The 23902-nt window shown below is 34.4% G+C and overlaps 2 protein-coding genes across 2 annotated transcripts; both read right to left on the reverse strand.

Annotated features, from left to right (window-relative positions):
- Positions 1 to 6232: 6232 nt before the first annotated feature.
- LOC142615553 (serine/threonine-protein kinase-like protein CCR4) lies at positions 6233 to 7579 on the reverse strand. Its single transcript, XM_075788290.1, has one exon. It carries the CDS (start codon positions 7577 to 7579, stop codon positions 6233 to 6235), a length of 1347 nt encoding a protein of 448 aa, XP_075644405.1.
- Positions 7580 to 16670: 9091 nt separating this feature from the next.
- LOC142614951 (uncharacterized) lies at positions 16671 to 21589 on the reverse strand. Its single transcript, XM_075787597.1, has 2 exons — positions 20285 to 21589; positions 16671 to 18299 (listed from the first exon to the last, which is right to left on the reverse strand). The coding sequence occupies exons 1-2, from the start codon at positions 21414 to 21416 to the stop codon at positions 16837 to 16839; spliced, it is 2595 nt and encodes an 864-aa protein (XP_075643712.1). The 5' UTR covers positions 21417 to 21589; the 3' UTR covers positions 16671 to 16836.
- Between the last annotated feature and the right edge of the window lie 2313 nt (positions 21590 to 23902).

A 23902-nucleotide genomic window follows, 5' to 3' on the forward strand; every position in this document is an offset into this window, starting at 1 on the left:
AAGAGATTTGTACCCAAATACTATCCACACCCATTTAGAGTGTTGAGTGTTTTTGGAGCTTGGGAACCATTGGAAGATGCCAAGGATGGCGGATGCAATGGGCTTATTACGGGATTTGGTAAGCTAGAGAAGACAAGATTCGGCGTAACCCTGTTGGAGCAAGAAGCTTGGAGGGTCTATTGCTATTCATGTATCCCAACTTTATTCTCTAGTGGATTATTGACTGCTTAGAGGGCAGCGGAGAGGTTTTTCATCGAGTACTTTGGTTTCCTCTTCGCTAACACATCGCCATGTTATCTTTGTTTTTGCATCTCTCTTCTTTTTCTCTTTACCTTTTAATTACTACAGTGGTTGTGATTAAATATAGTTTAGAGTGTGTTACCAATTTGGTTATAGCTTATATTTCATTTTCTGCATATATATTGTTTGATTATAAGCTTGTGTTGGTTATTTTATTTTTGGGGGTCTAAACATTCATAAGTGTTTTATGTACTGTTTGAACTTTCAATTAGTATTAGAGTGGGTGCACTTGTTGTAGTTTCATTACCTAAGTGTGATCCTTGACCCCTTGTGCTTGTTGCCATGGATAGTGCTTTGTATGCTTCTATGCATGTATTGGATGTTGATGAATGTAACATATCATGTGTTTGTGAAAATGCCTCTATGAGTGATAATCCTCATGATTGTGATGCTATGTTACATGAATCTTTGGGTGTTGTTATATTCCTAACATCAAACTCTTGAAGAAAAATTCTAAGAAGTTTCAAAAGAATTTGAGCAAGTTATTTTGTGAAAATGATGATTTGATTGCTAAGCTCAATCAATTCAACAAATTGGTTGAGAAATATAAGAAAATTACTAAAAATTCTCTTGAAAAACTAAAAGAGTTTGAATGTTTGAATATGGACTTGGATGCTAAACTTGTTTGTCTAACAAATTTGTGGATGAGCTAAAACGTGAAAATGAATCTCTTAAGATGCATGCTAAGTGTTTGATTGTTGAACCTACTATTGAAAATGATGAAAATATTTTTTGCAATCATGTTGTGGTATTCGATTTTATGCCTATTATGTGTTCTACCTCAAAGGACAAATCGATGTACATTCTTCCACACAAAAGAAAACAAGAAGTGGAGAGAAATGTTCTTAAGCCTAAGCCTCTGTTTAGGTCACATCCTAGGGAATTGAGTGGATTTAAGTTTGTACCTAATTGCCATCATTGCGGCGTGATCGGTCACATAAGACCACAATGCCTCATGTTGAAGAAAGAACAAAACCATGGTGCTAGATCCCTCCCTAAAAAGCCTAATGGACCCAAACCCATTGTTTGTCACCATTGTGGTGCCCTTGGTCATCTTAGACCTCATTGCTCTAAGTTTCAAGCTCTTAAATGAGTTTTTGATGTTCTTACCTCGTCTATTTGCATCTCTGGTTCTCATTCTTCCAACACTCATTTGAGACACTCATTCCAAACAATCATTCCGTTTGGATGAAGAAGGATTCCTATGGTTGAGCTTATGCTCTTTTGGTCCTTGATTTAATTCTTTTGATCTTTGTAGGACCCCTCATGCATTGGTTGTCATGTCTTCATGCATTTTGTGCATCTTGCGTTTCCATTATACGCATTGTTTTTATTTTGATCTTACTTTTATTTTTTATTTTTGTGTGAGTAAAAATCCAAAACAACATAAAAAGTGAAAAATTCAAAAAGTTTGAACATATATGTTTGTGCACATCTCACATGCATGTTTAGCCTTGTACCTTCGTACTAATGGCTTTGTGCATTTACGAGCTTAGCTTGTTCTCTATGCACTTATATCTTTGTGGGAAAAATCTTGACATCTATGTGTGATTGTTGTAAATCGATCTTCAAGCTTATCATGAATGATTAGTCAATAGTCATGTTGGTTTTGATACATGCGTAGACTTATGCCTATATCTCTTCCCTCTCTTTTATTTTTACTTAAAGAGCTCAACAAATTTCAAATCTCAAAAAGAGATAATGAGCTGCAAAAGCCGTCGCACATACTAGTATTTGATTAGGAAAAAAGGAAAGTGACTTGTATTGAAAATGTATGGTACCCAAAAGCCAAAGACTTATTTATCAAATTGAAATATAAAAAAATTTAGACATCGATCTCAAAAAGAGATGTAAAGATAAAAAATGATCAAATGTTATGAATTGTAAAGAAGCCAAATGAAAAGCTTCAAAGATATGTAATTATTTTCTTGTGGGATGTCATATATGTTCATTTCTATAATTGAGATAGACCACTTAACTTAGTACTAGTTGTGTATGACTTAATTGAATTGATCATTAAAGCTTTACTCTAGACTAAGGACTATTCCACATTTGATACGCACACACAAAACACATGCTTAATGTTCAATGAATGTCTTATTCATTTATTCGATTGTACTTGTTTAAATGTGATGTGTGTGTGCTAAACTATATATGGATCAAACCAAAAAGACTTTTGATCATTTTATATGTTTTTGGAAGTGATTTTTATCTCTTTGTGTTCATATTTTGTGCTTATTTTGTTTTTCATTATTTAAACATGTTTTGTGTTGAAAAACAAATGTCAGAATTTTTGGCTACTCGTTTTGGCTACTCTCGCAAGTAACGAGTTTTGGCTACTTGTTTTGGCGACACGCCCAGTCACGAAACCCCAGTCATAAGTTCATCCAGAACCTTTCGTGACTCACTCGCGACTTAATTGCGACTCACGAAAATTTTCATGACTCATCTCGCGACTCACCAGTCGCAAAACGCCCAAAAACAGCTTTTTAAAGCATTTTTTGTGGGAAACATGTTTTAAACCTCTCCCATCCTCTCTTAAACCCCTCTTTCAATATTTTTACATCAAAACCCAATTAATTTGAATGGTTTTTCATTCTATTAACATCTTTAAGGTAATTTTAAACTCTTTTCATTGATTTGGATCCTTAGATTATGTTTTGAAGAGTTTTGTGCTCTTGGTTGGGATTTTCATCATAGGGGTTGGGGAAACTTAATTTTTGTCAAAATTTTTGTATGGGTTTGGTTTCTTTTGGTGATTTTCTTTGGATGTTGGCCTCTTGTGGCAAAAAGAACATGTATTAAGGGTGGATTTCATGATGTTCATGCATTGTTTTACATTGTTGTTCATAGTGTGCACGTTAGCTGTTTGATAAAATGCCTTTTAGGCATTTTCTCACTTGTTTGGACTCTGATGAGTACCAAACTTTGAGGTTTCTCATGTTTTCTCATTAGGAACATGTTTAGTTCATTGGTGGTGTATTTAACACACCTTGCCCCACATGTGCACTTTCCATGCTTTGGTCATGCATTGCACATAGCCACCTCTTGCACACGCTTGGCTACCCTTGTCATGCATTGGTCTATACCTTGTTTCTTCATCCTAGCATGTCATATTTACCTTATGCTTTGTAGCATTTTGTACCCCTCATGCATCATTCTCCTTGTTCATACCTTCATCTCTTGCCCTCTTTTCTCCTTGACTCCTTTGTCTATTTGTGTAAAAAAAAGAGGAGATTATACTCTAAAATAGTATATCAGAGAGTTTTATCATTTCTATATGACTCTTGTGCACATTCTTAGGGGGAGAAATTCTATTTCTTGTGCACAATTGTAGATGGAGAGATATTCCATAGTGGAGATGCATATACTAAAGGGGAGAAAACATTATGTTAATAAGAAAACTTTGTTTTGTTTGTTTCTTTTTTTGTTTGTTTTCTTGTTTGCTTTATAGTACTTTTAGTTAATATTATGCATTTTATTTAGTACATCACTCTTGTGCCCTTGTTGGATCTTGTATCCTTGATGCAATTTAAACCTAATGCTTCTTGCTTTAGTGTTCTTGCATCAGTTGTGTGTTGGACATGCATACATCCTTATGCTATTATTCTTTATTGATTGCATGTTCGGATGATCATTTGCTTCGCTATGTGATCATTGTAGTCATTTCTTTATGACTATTTTGGTGTATGGTCAAGTTGTTCATATGTTTTACATCAGGTTTACTTGATCACAATTTACTTGTTACATTATACTTGTCCTTTTATTACTTGCTTTACCATGAGGGTCTAATGTGTTTTGTGCAAGTGCTTTAGGTTACAGGTATATATGTACCAAGTACATCAAAACTTCAAGATTTAGGTGTGAGTGAGTTTTGCCATTATTCCCAAACTCACGTTTAAGTCTAGAGTCTATTTTAGGGTGTCTTGTCACAGAATAGCCAAAGGGGGAGATTATAAGGTTGAATTTATTCAATCATGTGTTAGCTTTATTCCGTGCCAAATTTGCTTGTAATTCAGCAAGTAGAAACACTATATTTAGGTGGAAATAATGTAAGGGTTGTGTGTGTGAGAGAGTGAAGAAACTCAAGTTGTGTGCAATAAAGAGGAGTCTCGTGACTGGATCTCGCGATTGACTCGCGACTGGCAAGTCGCCACATGTATGATGCATGCAAGGAGTTGAAGGGTCATGACAGCTAGAGCACTACAGGACAAAAAGTACAGTCTAGCCTGGAAGTTATCTCACGACTCAAACTCGCGACTCGTTCCAGTCGCGAGGCTAAGTCGCCAAAATGTCCTGTTTGGATGAAAACTGACTTTTCTCATTCCTTATACACCCTACTATAAATACCCTTATACCCACGAAATGTAGGTGTGGCTATTCAGAGAGAAAAACCCTAAGAGAGGTTTCTACAACACACCCACCCTATTAAAGAGAGCTACTCATTTTTAGAGAGAAATCTTTGTAGTCTCTTCTCATTCCCTCTCCCATTGTTATACCTATTGAGAGGATATTTGTACCCAAACACTATCTATACCCATTTAGAGTGTTGAGTGTTTTTGGAGCTTGGGAAGTATTGGAAGATGCCAAGGATGGCGGATGCAATGAGCTTATTGTGGGATTTGATAAGCTAGAGAAGACAAGGTTCAACATAACCCTATTGGAGCAAGAAGCTTGGAGGGCTTAGGTGCACTAGGTAGATTATGCTTGGAGGGTCTATTGCTATTTATGTATCCCAACTTTATTCTCTAATGGATTATTGACCGCTTGAAGGACGGCGGAGGGGTTTTTCACCGAGTACTTCGATTTCCTCTTCGATAACACATTGCCATGTTATCTTTGTGTTTGCATCTCTCTTCCCTTTCTCTTCACCTTTTAATTACTATTTTGGTTGTGATTAAATATGATTTAGGGTGTGTTACCAATTTGGTTATAGCTTATATTTTTTATTTTCCACACATATGCTGTTTGATTATAAGCTTTTGTTGGTTATTTTATTTTTGGGGGTCTAAACGTTCATAAGTATTTTATACACTATTTGAACTTTCAATATTTACAACCATACCAAATTTGCATCAAATCACACATCCAGATCAAACTTATTGAAGATATAGAAAAAACTATGCATATACCGTATGATTAGATGCACTAGTCTTTAATGGGAAATACAAATAAAAGGCTAAAATTTTGACAAAACTAAAGTGCAAGTGGTTATTGTTCAAATCGAAAATGCAAGGATCAAATTCACACTCACAGTAAAATTATAAGGGTGACAATTGTATGAACCCCCATATTTTAATAGGGGTAAACCTTACAAATTGGCTACAGGAATGCGATAGACTTAAAAAGAGGCTATATAACATATGTTCTAGCCTATGAAAAGGATACAACAAAGCTAGTCTATTGGTCTCTAACATCTAATTCCAAAGCTAGTCTATTAAGCATATGATATCCACCTTATTGCTGTATAATTTTTGTATTTTAATTATAAAATATTTATTAAAAAAAAAAAAAGCATCAAACCAAGAGAACAGTTTCATTAACGTCAGACAAGATATGCGAACAATTTGGTTAGTGTCCTAGAGCAATTTGGTCTTGAATTTCCTTCATGACTAATATGCCAAGCAAATAATTAAAAGTTTAAAACTTTCCTAGAGTAATGAATAACATGATCAACCGACAAATACCAACAAGCAAACAACTATGAATTGGCTTGACTAATAAACCTGATGTGTAAAATTTGAATAGCAACAACAGATAGATTTATTTATTAAAAAAAAAAAACACACAATAAATAGATTTAGCTATTACAATTATTCCTAACAACTTTCCTATATCCCTCAGTAGGGAGTCGCTCCCTGTTGTTTGTGCCCTTTTTGCGGTGCAGCTCTCTTAAGATATTCTGCCAGTCTCTCTCGATTCACTTTCCATATCATCTCATTGACTCACAATTGCATGCAATTGAATTGTCAGCAATTACCTGCCCTTCCAAAATCCCTTCCAAGGCACTTTGTATATTGTTTGCAACCTTAGTCATTGAGGGGCGAAGTACATGTTCTTTACTTACATAATCCAATGCTAGGGATGCAACATTTGCTAGTGCCTTCATTTCCAATGGGGTAGGTGGTGGTACTTTCGGGTCCAAAATCCTGTGAATTTCCTTTTGGGCAATGTATGGCGCTACAAACTTAACTAAAAGCGTTTCCTCATCATTTTCATTTGCATGATATACCTTGCGCCCGGACAACATTTCTAGCAATACTACTCCAAAGCCGTGCACATCAGCACTGATTGTCCAATGTGAAGTACAAATGTACTCAGGATCTATGTAACCAAGGGTGCCCACTATCTCAGTGCTATGATCAGACCGAATACCAAAGGTGCCCACTGTCTCAGTGATATGATCAGACCATTCGGGGGCATTCATAGATAGGTTGAAGTTAGACAGCTTGGCAGTCAACGTGGCATCTATAAATATGTTAGACGGTTTGATATCTCGGTGTATGATTGGTGGTACTGCATACACGTGTAGGTATTCAATGCCTCTGGCTATGTCTAGTGCCACTTTAATCCGGGCAGCCCATGACATTAGAGAAGTACTTTTAGGATTGTGAAGATGGCTAGAAAGGGTACCATATTCCATGTGCTCGTAGACCAATAAGCGCTCCTTACTATCTTCACAAAATCCCAATAAGCGAACAACATTCTTGTGATTGAGGCGGGATGAAGCTTGCAATTCACTTAGGAATTCATAGTCATTGTCAGCATGCTTGATAGCCACTTCTCGGCCATCATCTAAAATGGCATGGTACAGTGAGCCATAGCCATTTTTTCCAATCTCGCAATCTTTTGAAAAGTTGTTAGTGGCTTCAAGTAGCATTTTCAAAGGAAATTTTTCCCTAACTATAATTTCCACGCCTTTGAATCTTGTTGTTAGGATTGTGTGTCTAGGTCTTTTGGAACTGTTTGTTTGTGACTTGGCTGCAGAAAATATTGACAATATGGAATTTATTTTGGAATGAGAGAATTTTAGAGGTGTTCGGTTAGATTTTGAACTATTACTGCTCTTCAGCTTAAGAATCTCTTTGAAGGTTGTTGTTCGTCTAGGGCTTGTTGATATGGAAGTATTATTTGGAATTATTTCATAAATTTCAGAACTACTGTCTATTTCAGACGTACCTGGTGGGAAGCATGACGATATAGAATAAGAGAATTGTGCTACTGCATGAGGTGTTTCATTAGATTCTGAACAACTATCATCTGTTTCAATTTCAGACATGGCACGTGGGAAGAGTAATGAAATGGAAAAACTTCTTGCTCCATTAGCATCAATGTCAGAGTTGTTGGCTGGAATTGGATTTGTTCCCTTCAATACAGAACTAACGGACTCAATTTCAGACATGGTAGGTGGGAAGAGTAATGAAATGGAAAGACTTGTTGCTACATTAGCATCAGTGTCAGAGTTGTTGGCTGGAATTGGATTTGTTCCATTCAATACAGAACTAAAAGACTCCAACTTCGCTGATGGGGTAAATGAGTACTCTAAGAGTGATGGAATTCTTTCTTCACTAATTGTTGGACTACCAAGTTCTGAGTTGTTGGCTGCAAATTCTGCAACCAAACATATCGAAATCTGATGAGAAAATCAAAATATCTAATTCTCATTAATAATCAAAAGAAGTTATTACTCTGTTATTATACTCAAGTACAAATCCTATTCGCTAATTACAATATGATAGTTGTACATGGACAAGCACGCGACAAGCACAATAACTACTTAAAAAAATAAAAAATAAATAAAAATTGTAGCATAGGAAACTACTGTCGTTTATGCAGACTATACAAGAAACAAAATGCCTATTCCATTGTTTCAATTTTTTGACACTCCCTCTCAAGATGGACTATGGGAGTGTGGATACTGATCACAACCACTTATCAAAAAAGTATTGATCACAACATGGTGGCAAATATGTAGCCTAACAGTGTTGATGTTGAATAATTTAATTCCAAAATAGGCGAATTGAAAAAAATGTATCACCGAAAAAATTAAAAAAAGAATAGTCATATATTAAAACCTGATTTCCTTAGCCCTAATTTTTGAATCCAAATCTAGAACCAAATTGAAAAAATTGAATGCATATAACAGATCTAATTTACCTTTAAAAAAAATCAGAGAAAGAATAGAACCCATCAGAGGCGTTGTTTGTGGGCAGAGAGGCATTCTGTTAGAAACGATGCTTTCAAACGGTGTTATAGCAGCAAAAGTTAAAATTTTAAGATTATTGAAACAATGCAATGTGCGGGTCTTTTAACTTTGAGTTACATATGGGTCAGTTCTTAAAGTGTTTTCTTTTCCTAACGTTTCAGCACCTCGTTAAAAGGCTTCTGCTTTTATATATAGTATTATATTAGATTAGACTAGTCGGAAACCCGTGCATTATAAAAGTATGTTGGTCTCAAGCTTTGCATAAAAACTATAATTTCAAATTATATTGGTCTCAAACTGAAACAATAAATACTACAGGAAGACTTAAAAAAAAAAAATTTGGTATGCATCTAACTAAAAGTTTTTGTAGTCTTCTCTAATTTCCACTGTGGGATACCAAATTATTTTGCATCATAGATTTTATGCCAAATATGTAATACCCCACATAATTTTTATTTAAGAGTTTTATTTAAAATATAATTGTTGGGCTATAGGCTTTCTTTTAATTGTTATTGCAGCCCACTACCCACTAAGCTCACATCTTATAATACAAGCTACAGAATAGAGGAAGAGATAGTCAGGGTTTATTCTAAGAGGCTAAGAGGCTAAGAGGTGTTTTCCTTGGAGTTAGAGCACGTACAATTGAAGAGACAATCAGATTGTTCAAGGTAAGATTTCTCTCAATTAGAAACAAGGAAAAAATTAGAATTTTATTAGGTTATTTAGAAATTTGATTTTAATCCTAAGATTTATATTCTAACGTTTAGATTTTCCGCTGGATTAGATATTAGATTTGAGTCAGTGGGATTTCACGAATCATTATTTTTGTTTAAGTCTTCCATTGGATTTATACATATAATCTTAGATTGAAGTCAAACAATTCGGCCATTCTTCTTCCATTGAATTGGTGTATATATATATATATATATAATGGTTAAAGAAGAAGTCAAAGAAGGGGGCTACTGTCTTGTTGGATTTGTGTGTGTTTATATATAAAGGTTAAAGAAGAAGTCAAAGAAGGTGGCTATTGTGTTTTGCCTCTGAGACTTGCCTTGAGATTATACTAGAAGTCAAATAATTCGGCTGTGGTTTCACTGCTTCTAGGACTATATATATATACACATATTAGGATATTAGGATAGCTACGGTGGATATATATATATATATAATATGACTTGTTTGGGGTTATGTATATTAACTTAAACTCTAAAACATTAGCTGCTGCCTCTGCGTTCTGATAAATTCAAGGGAAAACACATATTTGTTTTGGGTAGAGATACTTTGCATTAGTGCTATCATTTAGTTCAGCAAAGTATTTTACTAGTGAGTCAGTTTTTATAGTTTAGTGAATTTTATATTTTGTAAAGGATATTGAGTAATTTCCATAATTGATTATAGGTCCGATTTAAGAGTGTCTTGAGGCTCTTTGGAGATTATTTTGGCTGGATTTTCAGAGTGATTCGAGTGCGGTAAGTAATTATGCATAATATGCACAAGTTTTGTTCTTTAGGTTCTTAGAAGTTAAAGATTTTCAAAGTTATATTTTTAAGCTTACATTTTTTAAAAGTTTATCAAAAAAGCATTTTTACACTATTGAAAGAGAAATTTTAATTGGCTTTTAAATAATGTTTTAAAATAAATTTTGAATTTTAAATAACGTTTTGAATGTCTAAAACCCATTTAAAAGATGATTTTTAACTAAACTATTTTCTGAAAATAATTGAGTTTCAAAGTAAGTTTTCTAGAAAGATTTTTGTTCTTTAAATTGTTTCAAACCAAGTGATTTCGAAATCATATTCTTGTTTTTTTTCAAATGGTATTTAAGACGTTCCTTTTAGCAAACTGGATTTTCAAACTTATTCAAGAATTGTAAAAATACTTATATAAACTCTTCAGTTCCTATTCGTTCCCTAAGAGAGTCAAGCATCTTTTGATTTATGTTTCAATTTGATATTGTGATATTCAATATATCTTTATTGTTGGAACAATTGTTAATATTGAGAAAATTATTATATGTTGTATAAACTTTATTGTTTGTGATATGTGACTCAAAATGAGTGTTTTTAGAATTGATCAGATATATATGTGTAAATCCGCTCACAGGATTGTATGTGAGAATATGTGTTGATCCCTCACCAGCAGGGGTTAGATGTTGGTATCCGTTCACAGGATTGTATGTGAGAATATATGTGTATATGTGACACTGTGCTCTGATCAATTATCTGTATGTGTTTCCAAAATATTTTAAGATATGATTATATGTGTATTAAGTGATTCTTTACATGTTTTGAAAACTATATTGGATATTTTGAGTGTAATTGTGAAATTAAACTCGTGCCTTGCTTGACTCTATTCTGTTGTGTATTCTGTATAATTACTTACTAGATGTGTGGCTCACCCCATCAATTAATATTTTCAGATTAAAGTATAGTTGAGAATTAGAACCTTTGGACCGCTTGTGAGGTGCAAGGTAGAGCGTGGAAGTTGTAGGCGGCTTCAGTGTTACTTGAAGACTCATAAAATTTTCGTTACCTTTGTTTTGTAGTTCACATTTTATATAGTGGAGTTTATTTTCAATTTGTGGAGTTTTGAAAAGATTATTAGTTATTATTTTTTTATATTTTCCGCTTAGACTTCACACCTTTTTGGAGATTATTATAAATTGTGGACTTTAGTTATTATAAGAGGTTTATCAGAAGCATTGTTTATTTGGAGTTTTATTGAATTAAGTTTAAATAAATTATGTTTATTGAGCTAAGTAAGGTTAGCACGTTAGTCAGGTATCTAAATTCATGTTTCATGGATTTGGGGCCTGACAAAATATTTGTGGCTAAAATCCTATAAATTGTTTAGATTTTCAGAAAGGACAAATGCTATTAGAATCTACTAAAGGGACAAATGCTATTAGAATCTATTACCGCAGTATCTCAATTGTTTGTCAATATCTGAACTTGTGATCATCTTTATGCTTATGATAGACCTACCACTTTCATGCATTTGTGTAAAAAAAAAAAAACCTATAATTCAAAGGCACACAAACAGTTTGATCTAACTTGTGAATTTCTTAATCCATTGTAGGAGCATATCAAAAGTCATTAACAAATTGGCTTCCATACCTATTATCCTAGCATCACAGACGACTCAAAATTTGATATGAATATAGTTGAATGCAATATAACTATTCTTGACTATGCTATATCACATAGCATTTGAATTTTTCTTTAACATGGAAAATTCTTAGCATTCTTGGAATATAGTAAAATTGAGCTCTCTTCTCTCACATTCATGATGGACCCTACCATAAATTTAATGAGTGGACCCTATCATATATGTGAGATAAGGGAGCACTATTCACCATGCTTCGACAGTACTTAAGAATTACTCTTGTAATACAGCAAGAGAAGCACTCATTATCTTAGTAGACAATCCTTCCAATGTGGAGCTCATTGGTAAGATGGAATACTATCTTCAATTTGGGAATCCTAATATAGCACTCAAAATGAGAGAGAGAGAGAGAGAGAGAGAGAAAATAGAGTGGTGGGACTGTTGAGGTTAGACTGTACATTTCCTTTTTATTTTTATTTTTTTGAGTGATTTTATATCTTTCTGGACCATACATCTCCATTTTCTTACACAAAATGGCTAAATTAAGACTTGAAAAATGAGTAGGAACATTGGTTTGGTCAGATAAGATCAGTGAATCTGAACTATAGACCGTTGTTTGTAAAGAAGTTAAAAAGTGTGTGTAGTCTGAAGGGAAGCTTGTACAGAGGAAGAGAGCTTCTAAGAGAGCCAGGGTCTTGGCTTTCAAGTTTCATCTATGCATTGAGGAGGAGAAAGAGAGTTTGTAAGTGGGTTAAGGTCTGGGCTTTCATCTACACATGGGAAAGGATCATGCTTAGGTCATAATATGTAAGGAATAAGTGGGCTAGGACTTTTCATAAGGTTTGGTTTAGTTTTCAATAATAGCCCATCTTTTAGATAATAGCAAAAAGAAGTTAACGTGATTTTATGAGTAACATTAAAAACAACTTAATGAGAAGAGGTTAAAATGTTAAATGCAATATTAGAGTACTACATGGCAGGAGCTCATGTGCTCCTGCATGAAACCTTTGCTTATCATAAAAAGCAACAATTATAAATTACACACTCATATCCATTTTAGTTATTCAATTGAAGTAATGGAAAAAAAAAAAAAAAAACAACAACAACAACAACAACTTTAGAGGAATATTTTAGCATAAAAGTTGATATAGAATTTATCTTTCTCTTTCTACTTAATTTTAAAACAAACTACATATCCCAAACACTCACAGTCAATCACATCATTTACAAAAGCCACAAATCTACAATGTCTGATCTTAACATCAAAATCGTAATTGTTGTTGTCACTCAATATAAAATGCAAGCTCCTTCCTTGATTGTAGTGAGCTCATACAGGTTAGGATTAGATGAAACAACAATGTTAGAACTAGATAGGTGCTGTTGAAAGATTGAATCTAAATGAATTGTTTTTGGTCTGTGTATTGGACATGTGATGGCATGAAGGGCTATGGGTGGGTATATATAAAGGGGTAAAAGTGCAAGAGGTGAAAATGATGAATTAAAACACAAAATGTTTTGTGTGTATATGTGAGGGATGAAAAGTCTTGAAACATTGAAATAAAAAATACAAAAAATATTTATTTTTTAATTAGAAAAGTCTTGAAACATTAAACCAAATGAAAGAAAAAGTCAATATTTAATTTTTTCTTATCTCTGATGTGGCACTTGAGAATATTTCAATTCTCTTTGCATAGAATGCGCCACTTGGCAGAACTTCATGCTCTCCCACTTAAGATCATTGCTTTTAACCTTGAACCTTGCGCTATACTTTTTGTAGAATTAGTTTCAATTATATTATATTAGTAAAAAGGAAAAAAAGAAAAAAGAAACAATCTTTATAGTCCAGCAAGAAGATGAGTCTAGGAAGAAGTTTACTACAACCATCTTTATAAAGAAAAATGAAAGAGTGAAATTTGACCATTTTGTTCAACTTATTAACCAAACTGTAATGATTCATCTATAATGATTTTGCAGCCTCCTTGAAGCTTCCAAAATACATTAATTATGGCTAAATATAGTAAGAAAAATATCCTTTGCCACTAATACCAAGTCTTACTTACCAAGAACTAATACCAAAATAATGTCCAACACATAAGGGTAATTTTTGCCATCATGAACCTTCAATCCAAGTGATGCAAATTGCCCTTGTGGTTATCAAACATAGTAGTCAAAACCTGAAAGAAAATTTTAAAAAGAAACTGTGTGAATTTTCATTTATAGATGAACTTTATTGCAATAATGTTCAAAGTAGGATAACTACTAAATTCGTTGAGAATTTCAATTAGTGAAGAGAAGCAGCTTTAGTGACCAAATTTGGTAAAAGTTTTCCCAAAATATTCAAAGAATATCATATGCTAAGTTGTAGCTTAGTTCCAATTAAAGATGATCCATCATCGGGAACTACATAAAATAAATAAAGAAACATTAGTTGCAGTTACTGTTTGGGCCGCTTACCTTCAACGGGAAGGCATGCCAATTCTCCATCTTGAGCAACACTTTATTGACCATTGAGATAGGCACAAACAATGTGATCCCTGTGTTGAAACCACTCTCAAGCTCCTACAATGGTGGATTGGAAATCACATAAGGAAGAAAGGAAGAGAGTAGAAATCGAGAATTGTGAAAACGAATCTTCTGATTGATAAATATCTTGCTCTGTTCCTTATATAGCAAGATCAGAATGGCAGGAAAAGAATAACAAAAAGCTAACTAACCAAATATCCTATAGCAGCTATACAAGTGTCAAGACAGAGAATATCTAACTAACTAACTATGAGTATAGACCAAAACTACAAGTCCTTTAACTCCCCACTAATCTATCCTACATGTAGTTTATGTACACAACTATAGTACAGTGTTACAATACATCATACAAACTAATCAATCTTTAACACCTACGAAATTTGTTATGTGTAGAAAAGCTCTTTGGAAACCACAATCTAACCAAGGTTACGCCTATGAAGCTAGAAGATTTTGAGGATGAAATTCAAGGGTAACTTGAATTTGTGAATGACCCAAATATTCCAAGAATCATTCAAAACATTAAAAGACAAATAGATAATACAATAATATTTGGCGGGAAATTTTTCAGTAAATTTTTTGAGGTGCTAATAAACAGAGAATTCAGGTAGGAGTACATACGGATAAATAAATAAATTAATTAAAAAAAGAAGAAGAAGAAGCAAAGCTCCTTGATGTGCTTTGTTTTTTTTTGTTTTTTTTTTTTTTTAAATTGAATGAGGAGAAGAGCATAAAACTTGAGTTTTTAGAGAATGAGAGATAGAGAGATTTATGAACCTAGTGAAATCAATGAAAAGCGTGGAGAGCACCTCGATCGGTGGTATATTTGAAACCCTTTGAAGTCATTTATTCAAGATTGAGGGCATGACCAAATGTATGTCAAATACCATAAGAGAGGAGATTGATTCGCAAAATAGGAAGAGCTGAAAAGCCATAGGTTTGTGTAATTGAGGAATGGTTTGGGTATGCTAAGAGACATCAAGAGAAGAGAGCTGTGGACTGGAGAGAGTAAATGTGACAATTAATGAGGGAGTTTAAATGATTGTAGATAGAGAGGCTCTGCTCTTTATATATATATATATGATTGATTGATGGGCAGGTATCTAATGGGATTTGTGTTATTCTCCACGTAACCCTTACACCAATTCAGCCAGTTACAAAGGTTATAGATAGATATAGATTTTTTTTAAGGGAAAAGATAGATATAGATATTGATTTATAAAGAAATACGATTGTCTGCATTAAATTTAAATGGGAACTAAAACAGTTAAGAGAGAGAGAGGTAAACTGGTTCAATGGTTTTTGTTGAAGCAATTAAATAACACGCATCCTTTCAATTTCAAAGAAGATGTTTAAATTCCATGTTTTAAGAGTTGAGGTGGAAGGTCAAATGCAAAATTTTCTCTAATAGAGCACCAAATGGCAGAACATCATGCTTTTTCGCATGAGATATTTGCTTTTATATATATACATACATATATATATATATATTGATTGTACAAAATTAGCTATTGCAATATTTTCAAGGTCATATAAGCTACAATTTTGTTCTTATAAAGATTTGAAGAAGGATGAAATGAGGTATGTTATTCTTACTAAATGGTAAGTTAACTATCTTACCACACACCAGCTTGCTTGCATCTTCAAATACGAATTTTTTTGTTCTTCTTCTTTCCAATTGGTTTAGTTCTATACTTCCTCATAATATTTTCTTTTGTCCACCATTATCTTTTCAGTATCTGATGATGTATTATTATCTAATGGAATGGTTTCATAATAATTCTAAGGTATATGCTTGAGCATTGAACTTTGATGTTTATACATATCTTTCTTTTCCTTTTGTTTTTTTCTTGATTATTTGATAGTTGGGGGAGAGGGTTTTAAATCCTATACATCACCATTAGAAACATGTCTATGCACATCATAGTGTATCCCGCACATCGGCTGGTACTAATAAAAGGTTTAAATTTTGACAAAACTAAAGTGCATGTGGTTATTGTTCAAATCGAAAATGCAAGAATCAAATTCACACTCGCATTAAAATCACAAGGGTGACAATTGTATGAACCCCTTATTTTAATAGGGTAAACCCCACAAATTGGTTACAGGAATGACAAAGACTTAAAAAGAGGCTAAAACTTGTGTTCTAGCCTATGAAAGGGATATAACAACGATGGTCTATTGGTCTCTAATATTTAATTCCAAACTAAAAGATGAGCCATTTAATATTACAAATATATTCCCCTCCCTGAGTAGAAGAATTGAGCATATGATATCCACCTTATTACTGCATAATATTAGTATTTTTTTTTTTTTAAAAGAGCATCATACCAAGATAACAGCTCCATTAACATCAGACAAGATATGTGAACAATTTGGTTAGTGTCCTAGAGCAATCTGGTCTTGAATTTCCTTCATGACTAATATCCCAAGCAAATAATTAAAACTTTAAAAGTTTCCTAGTAATGGATAACATGATCAATTGACAAATACCAACAAGCAAACAATAGTGAATTGGCTTGACTAATAAACCTGATATGTAAAATTTGAATAGCAACGACAGATTTATTTATTTATTAAAAAAAAAAAACACACAATAAATTGATTTAGCTATTACAATTATTCCTAACAACTTTCCTATATCCCACAGCAAGGACTCACTCCCTGTCGTTTGTTCCCTCTTTGCGCTACATTCAATTGAATTGTCAGCAATTACCTTGCCCTTCCAAAATCCCTTCCAATGCACTTTGTAGGTTGTTTGCAACCTTAGTCATTGAGGGGCGAAGTACACCTTCTTTACTTACACAATCCAATGCCAGGGACGCAACATATGCCAGTGCCTCCATTTCCAATGAGGTAGGTGGTGGCACTTTTGGGTCCAAAAACCTATGAATTTCCTTTTGGGCAATGTATGGCACTACAAAATCAACTATAAACCTTTCCTCATTATTTTCATTTGCATGATATGCCTTGCACCCGGACAACATTTCTAGCAATACTACTCCAAAGCTGTACACGTCAACTTTGGTTGTCAAACTCCCATTAATTACATACTCAGGCGCCATGTACCCAGAAGTGCCCACCACACTTTCACATTCATGACTAGACCAATCGTCCACAGGGGCTTCCATAGATAAGTTGAAACTCGACAGCTTAGCAGTCAACGTGGCATCTAGGAATATGTTAAGCGGTTTGATATCGCGGTGTATGATTGGTGGTACTGCATACACATGTAGGTATTCAATGCCCCTGGCTATGTCTAGTGCCACTTTAATCCGGGAAGCCCATGACATTAGAGAAGTACTTTCAGGATTGTGAAGATGGCTACGAAGGGTACCATATTCCATGTGCTCATAGACCAATGCGCGCTCCTTACTATCTTTACAAAATCCCAATAAGCGAGCAACATTCTTGTGATTGAGGCGGGATGAAGCTTGCAATTCACTTAGGAATTCATTGTCATTGTCAGCACGCTTAATAGCCACTTCTCGGCCATCATCTAAAATGGCATGGTACATTGGGGCAAAGTGACCTGTTTCAATCTTGCAATCTTCTGAAAAGTTGTTAGTGGCTTTGAGTAGCATTTTCAAAGGAAAGTTTTCCCTATCTATAATTTCCAAGTCTTTGAATCTTCTTGTTAGGATTGTGTGTCTATGTCTTTTGGAATTGTTTGTTACTGACTTGGCTGCGGAAAATAATGACAATATGGAATTTCTTTTGGAATGAGATAATTTTAGAGGTGTTTGGTTAGATTTTGAACTAATACTGCTTTTCAGCTTAAGAATCTTCTTGAAGTTTGTTTTGCGTCTAGGGCTTGCTGATATGGAAGGATAAGTTGGAACTAGTTCATAAATTTCAGAACTACCGTTTGTTTCAGACCTACCTGGTGGGAAGCATGACGATATAGAATGAGAGAATTGTGTTGCTGCACGAGGTGTTTCATTAGATTCTGAACAGCTATCATCTGTTTCAATTTCAGACATGGCAGGTGGGAAGAGTAATGAAATGGAAAGACTACTTGCTCCATTAGCATCGGTGTCAGAGTTGTTGGCTGGAATTGGATTTGTTCCATTCAATAAAGAACTAACAGACTCCAACTTGGCTGATGGGGAAAATGTTTCTTCACTAATCGTTGGACTACAAAGTTCTGAGTTGTTGGCTACAAATTCTGCAACCAAAATAATCGAAATCTGATGAGAAAATATCTAATTCTAATTAATAATCAATAGAAGTTATAACTTTGTTATTATATTCAAAGAGTACAAATCCTATTCGCTAATTACAATATGATAGTCGTACATGGAAAAGCATGCGACCAGCACAATAATCACTTAAAAAACAAAAACAGAAACAAAAATAGTACACTACGACTTGTAGCACAAGAATACTGTCATTTATGCAGCCTCTACAAGAAATAAAATGCTTATTCCATTGTTTCAAGTCTTTGACACTCCCCCTCAAGATGTATCAACAAAATATTGATCACAACCATCTTGGAGAGAAGCGTACCAACATGTCAATTAATAAAGCTCAAAGCCTTTGTCAGCAAGTCTACTTGTTGGGAATGTGTACCAACATGAAGGAACTTTATAGTCCCAGCTTCTACCTTGTCCCTCACAATATGGAAATCTACTTCAATTTGTATAGTTTTTTCATGAAAAACTGGATTGGCCCCCATATGAAGGGCTGACTGACTGTCACTGAATAACAAAGTGAGTTGAGAATAAGAACATTGACCAGAGCATTTCATTTATTGTGATTTTATTTTTATTTTAGTATTTATTTCTGATTTCAGCATTTTTAGTTATTTTCTTTTTATTTCGTAGAATTAAGAAACTCATAACTCTTTGGCAAAACATATATACTATCATCCCTAGAGATAAAGCAAGTATTAGTGGAGAGATCAAGTAACTTGTAACCCTTAACAGAAAAAGGGTACCCTAAAAATACACATTGCTTAGCATTAGGATCAATTTTGGACCAGTTATGGGCTATAGTAGAGGCAAAACAAAGGCAACTAAAAACATTATTAAGCTGTGAATAGGAAAGAATCTGCTTATAGAGTATTTTATACGAAGATTTATTATTTAAAATTAGGGTCCGAAGTTTGTTAATAATGTGCACAACAGTGAGTACACTATCACCCTAATACATCAAAGGAACATTAGTGTGTAACCTCAAGGCCCTTTCTACACATAGAATGTGTTCATGTTTTCTCTCCACAACTGAATTCTATTGTGGAGGAGTAACACAACTACGGTGGTGTATGATTCCATGAGTTTAAAACAATTCAATCGTGAAAAACTCAAGGGCATTGTTTGGCCTATGGTAAAGGTGTGGTGTTTGACTTGGATTTCATAAGATAAATCCAAGTTGATATAGTGTGGTCATCAACTATGGTACAAAAAATTAACCCTCCACACATCACAATGAATCAAATCAAAAGCTTCAATGCAAAAATGATAATGAAAAGGAAATGGAAGACTCTTTTGTTTTGCATGAGGGAAAAATGTCACAAGTCTTACTAGAAGCTGCACTCACATCAGGTAATACATCCCGTAGATGCAAAACCTTTGAATTTGAGGGATGTCCATGTCTAAGGTGCCATAGCTTACTCATGTCACTAGAGTTCATAGTAAAATTGACAAAGGATTTATGTACAGGAAGATGAAAGGAAGGAAGAACAGATTCCAAGTGTTTGAAAGGTTGGATTTTGCAGCAAAAGAAGCCCGTTATGAACCTCACCCACACCTATTTTCCTCCAGCATGTGAGGCCCTATAGGAAGCAAAAATTTCATAGTTTGACAAGACAACATAGGAGATTTTGAGTAAGCTAACATATTATAAATTGATGGAAATTGTAGGCATACGTAGGACAATTTCAAGAATAAGGTGGGATGAAATTCCAACAGATCCTATGGGAATTTCCATAGCTGTTTCACCATTTGGAAGTTCCACACCACAATGCTTAAAAAATGTGATAGTGGTAAGTATAGTTACAGAATGCACAATATCTTTTGTAGCCCCAGTATTCACAACCCAAGTATCTCCACCATATGCATGTCTACTAACCACTTTTTTCAGAAAATATCTAATGCCTAAAATCACAATTGAAATCAGGACTATGAAAGTTCTGCTAAGAAAGAAAATTACCTGCCATAGAAGTGGAGTGAGCGGCTAGCTGAATTACATTGTTGGTCATGTGAGTTTCTTTATTAGTGAAAGTGAAATTGCTTGACTGAATCCGAGTTCCCAGCATAGCTAAGAACAGTTGACATTGCTCTTGAGTGAATGGGAATGAAGTAGAAGCAAAACTAGAATTCTTTTCAACTTGTTCATCTTGAAGATTGACTTGGTGTACAATTGAGGAATTCTTGACCTTTGGCTTGAAGCCAGGAGGGTAGCCATGGATCTTGTAACATTTTTCATCAGGGTAGCCCATCATTCCACAGTGATTGCAAGTTGGCTTTTCTTTCCCCTTAGAGTTCTTGTTATTTTTATTTCCTGAAGAAGAAGATAACTCAGTAACTAGGGTTGATGATTCCACATGAAGACCTGAATTGTTTCCCACAATACAGTGCCTTTCTTCTTGAATTAGCAAAGAGTACACTTTGTTGATGGATGGGAGAGGATCCATCAATAAAATTTGTGCCCTAACTTGAGCATAGGAGTCATTAAGACCCAATAAGAATTGCATCACTAAATCTTGATGATGAAGATCATTGAGTTTCTGACCTAAGTTGCAAGTGCAAAATCCACAAGAACACATTGGAAAAGGTTGAAATTTTTGCAATTGATCCCAGAGCACGTTCAATTGAGTGAAATATGATGTAATTGATGATTGACCTTGAGTAATACCAGCAATATCCTTCAGTAATTGAAAAACTCGTGGTCCATTTCCTTGTGAAAGTCTTTCCCTAAGGTTGTTCCAGATTTCAAGAGCAGTGTCCTTATAGACTATACTTGTAGCAATTTCTTGAGAAACGGAATTGAGGATCCATGAAGCAACCATTTTGTCGCAGTGAACCCAAGCTTGAATTGCCGATGATGTTTTGACCATTGGAGATGAGAGAGTCAATGTGCCATCAATAAACCCCAACTTGTTCTTGGCAATCAATGCCATTTGCATTGATCTTGCCCAAGTTGGGTAATTCTCTCCCACAAGAGGTTGATACACAAGCATAGCACCAGGGCTTTCTTCATGGTGCAGGTACAGAGGATTTGATGGATCATCCAAGACGGATGAGCTTCGTGAAGAGGATGAAGAAGTTGACGTCGAAGCCATTAGAATAGAAGTGTTTTCGACATACTGCTTTGGCAATATATCGAAATCTGATAAGAAAATAACTAGCAAATCAAGTTACAACTCTTGTTGTTTCTATACTCTGTATAAGAACAGAATAAGCAAATTGATTACGCAGTGATTATGATGAGAAACTTACTTGGATCAGCTGGGTGCTTCCGCCTACTAATCCTGGACATAAATATAACTGAATTGAGAGAGAGAGATAGAGAGTGTGGGAAATAATTGCTGTCATGCACTCTCTTGACCGACGTGGGCCCAAGTTCTTTCCACTCCAGAAGAAATAAAAGTCAGTCTTCTCTGCGCTCAACAGTTTTCTATTAGCGTCAAAGCGCGTTTGGTACCTCTATTATTTGTGGAGTCCAAACAAAAAATGAGACTTCGGCTAATTTACTTTGCCGACACCATTCACATTTTGCTACGTCTCAAATTCTAGAATCCCACGAGTTCATAGCCACTAGGACTCTTTTCTCTTTTGGATTTAATCCTGGCTAGTAACTTCTCAGAAAAAAAATAGAATTGGGATTTTCGATTTCTTTAATTTTCAATTTATTTCTTACAACAAGAATGTTGTACAAATGCTCCGATTCGCCAAGAAGGAAATTCACATGCAGGTTCAAGGAATCCGACTAATCAGTTGTATACGTGGGTATAGGGAAATAGGAAGTACATTGTTGATTTTTAATCTGCTTTGGCGACTGACGTAACTGTTTGTTAAGCAAGTTATAACCTTTTATCCATAAATAAATAAATAAATAAAAATTCTTATAAAAAAAAATTCTGCAATTTCGTATTTGCCACTAACTTTGGGCAGCTCTGTGAGGGCCCTCCAGACCTCGGATTTGTGCAAATAAGGTACTGTTGGAAAGCTAAAAAGATTAACTTCACAATGGTACCAAATTGGCATCAATCAGACTTCTGAATCAAAATGATTGATGGTGAAGAAAGAACTATGTATATATTATGATTAAATGTGGTAGTCTTTAATGGGAAATACTAGTAAAAAGGCTTAATTTGTTACAAATCTAAAGTGCAGGCGTTAAATTGTTCAAATAAAAAATACAAGGATCAAATTGACACTCAGTTTTAAATCTAGGTTGACATTTGTATAAACCTCCTTATTTTAATAGGAGTAAACGTCAAGAATTGGCTAAATGAATTCTAAGGAGGCTATAGCTTATGTTCTAGAGATGGTCTATTGATCTCTAATATCTGATTCCAAGTTAACAGTGGGCCATTCAATGCTACAAATATGTTCCCCTCCTGACTAGAATGATTGAGCAAATGACATCTATCTTCTTATTTCAGCATAATTATAAATAACTTTTTTTTTGAAGTATCAAACCAAGATAACAGTTCCATTAAGGTCTAACAAATGTAAACAAATGCAATTTGGCATTGAATTTCCTTCATGACTACCATCCTGAGCCCTAGAATTAAAGCTTTACTAGTGTGATGAATAAACATGATCATCCTACAAAAACCAGCAAGCAACAGCAGAGAATTGGCTTGACTGATAACCTGATATGCAAATTTGAATAGCAATAATATATAGATTTATTTATATAAAGAAACAGCAGCCAATCACTATGTTATACTGAAATATTCCCAAACAAAGACAGCCCAGAAAACATTGCATAGCATCCAAAAACTGTGAAACTTGCCATTATCCTTAAACAGCAAATCACTCCCCATCTACTTTACTTCTTTGCTGGCCTTCTGTTACAGGGTAGCCTCAGTGTCGCTTTATTTTGGGATTGGCTGTATTCTCATATATGGTTTCCTAGTCTATGTTTCTCGTCTCAGAGCAGCAACACGGTCGTTTGTGTCCTCGTTACGCTGCAGCTCTCCAAGGTATTCTACCAGTCTCTCTTGATTCACTTTCTCCACCATCTAATTGATTTGCAATTTCAAACAATTGAATTGTCATGATTTTCTTCCACTTTGGAAAGAAAATGCTTCAAAGAAACAACCTCAAAATCAAGAACCTCTTTGACTAAACAGTTGTAGTGAGAACTTAAAAAACACAAGATCCTTTATGTATATCAAATAAGATATGAATTGGGAGAAAATCACCCACATTCACACACACATACACATACACTTAAAGCAAAAGACACAAATCAACTCCCAGCTATATTATTAAAAACTACTTATGTAAATCATAGTCATTTATAATACTTGTGTTCCTATTCTATAAGTCAAAAAAAGATGAATTAATTGGCAAAAAACAAAACTTAGGTATGATTCCTTAAATGCTATACCTTAGTTTGTCAATGTTGCATTGACCAATCAATACAAAAAATGCTATTGTTTCCCAAGGACAATTAAATTCAATGCTATAACTTATTGGCCAATGCAACTACATCGGTTAAATTTAATTGGGTACTACATCAAAGTTTACTTCAGACATTAAAATCCATGTTACAGAATCTTTTGTTAAAGACTTATTTTGCAAGGTATAACCA

Source organism: Castanea sativa, chromosome 11, assembly GCF_040712315.1.
Source record: "Castanea sativa cultivar Marrone di Chiusa Pesio chromosome 11, ASM4071231v1".
Classification (NCBI taxonomy): Eukaryota; Viridiplantae; Streptophyta; class Magnoliopsida; order Fagales; family Fagaceae; genus Castanea; species Castanea sativa.

Coding starts and splice junctions, on each gene's coding strand:
- LOC142615553 (XM_075788290.1), bottom strand. CDS start 7,579: ATGTCTGAAATTGAAACAGATGATAGTTGTTCAGAATCTAATGAAACA.
- LOC142614951 (XM_075787597.1), bottom strand. CDS start 21,416: ATGGCTTCGACGTCAACTTCTTCATCCTCTTCACGAAGCTCATCCGTC. Junction 18,300..20,284: donor TCACTCCACTTCTATGGCAG/GTAATTTTCTTT, acceptor TTTTGGTTGCAG/AATTTGTAGCCAACAACTCA.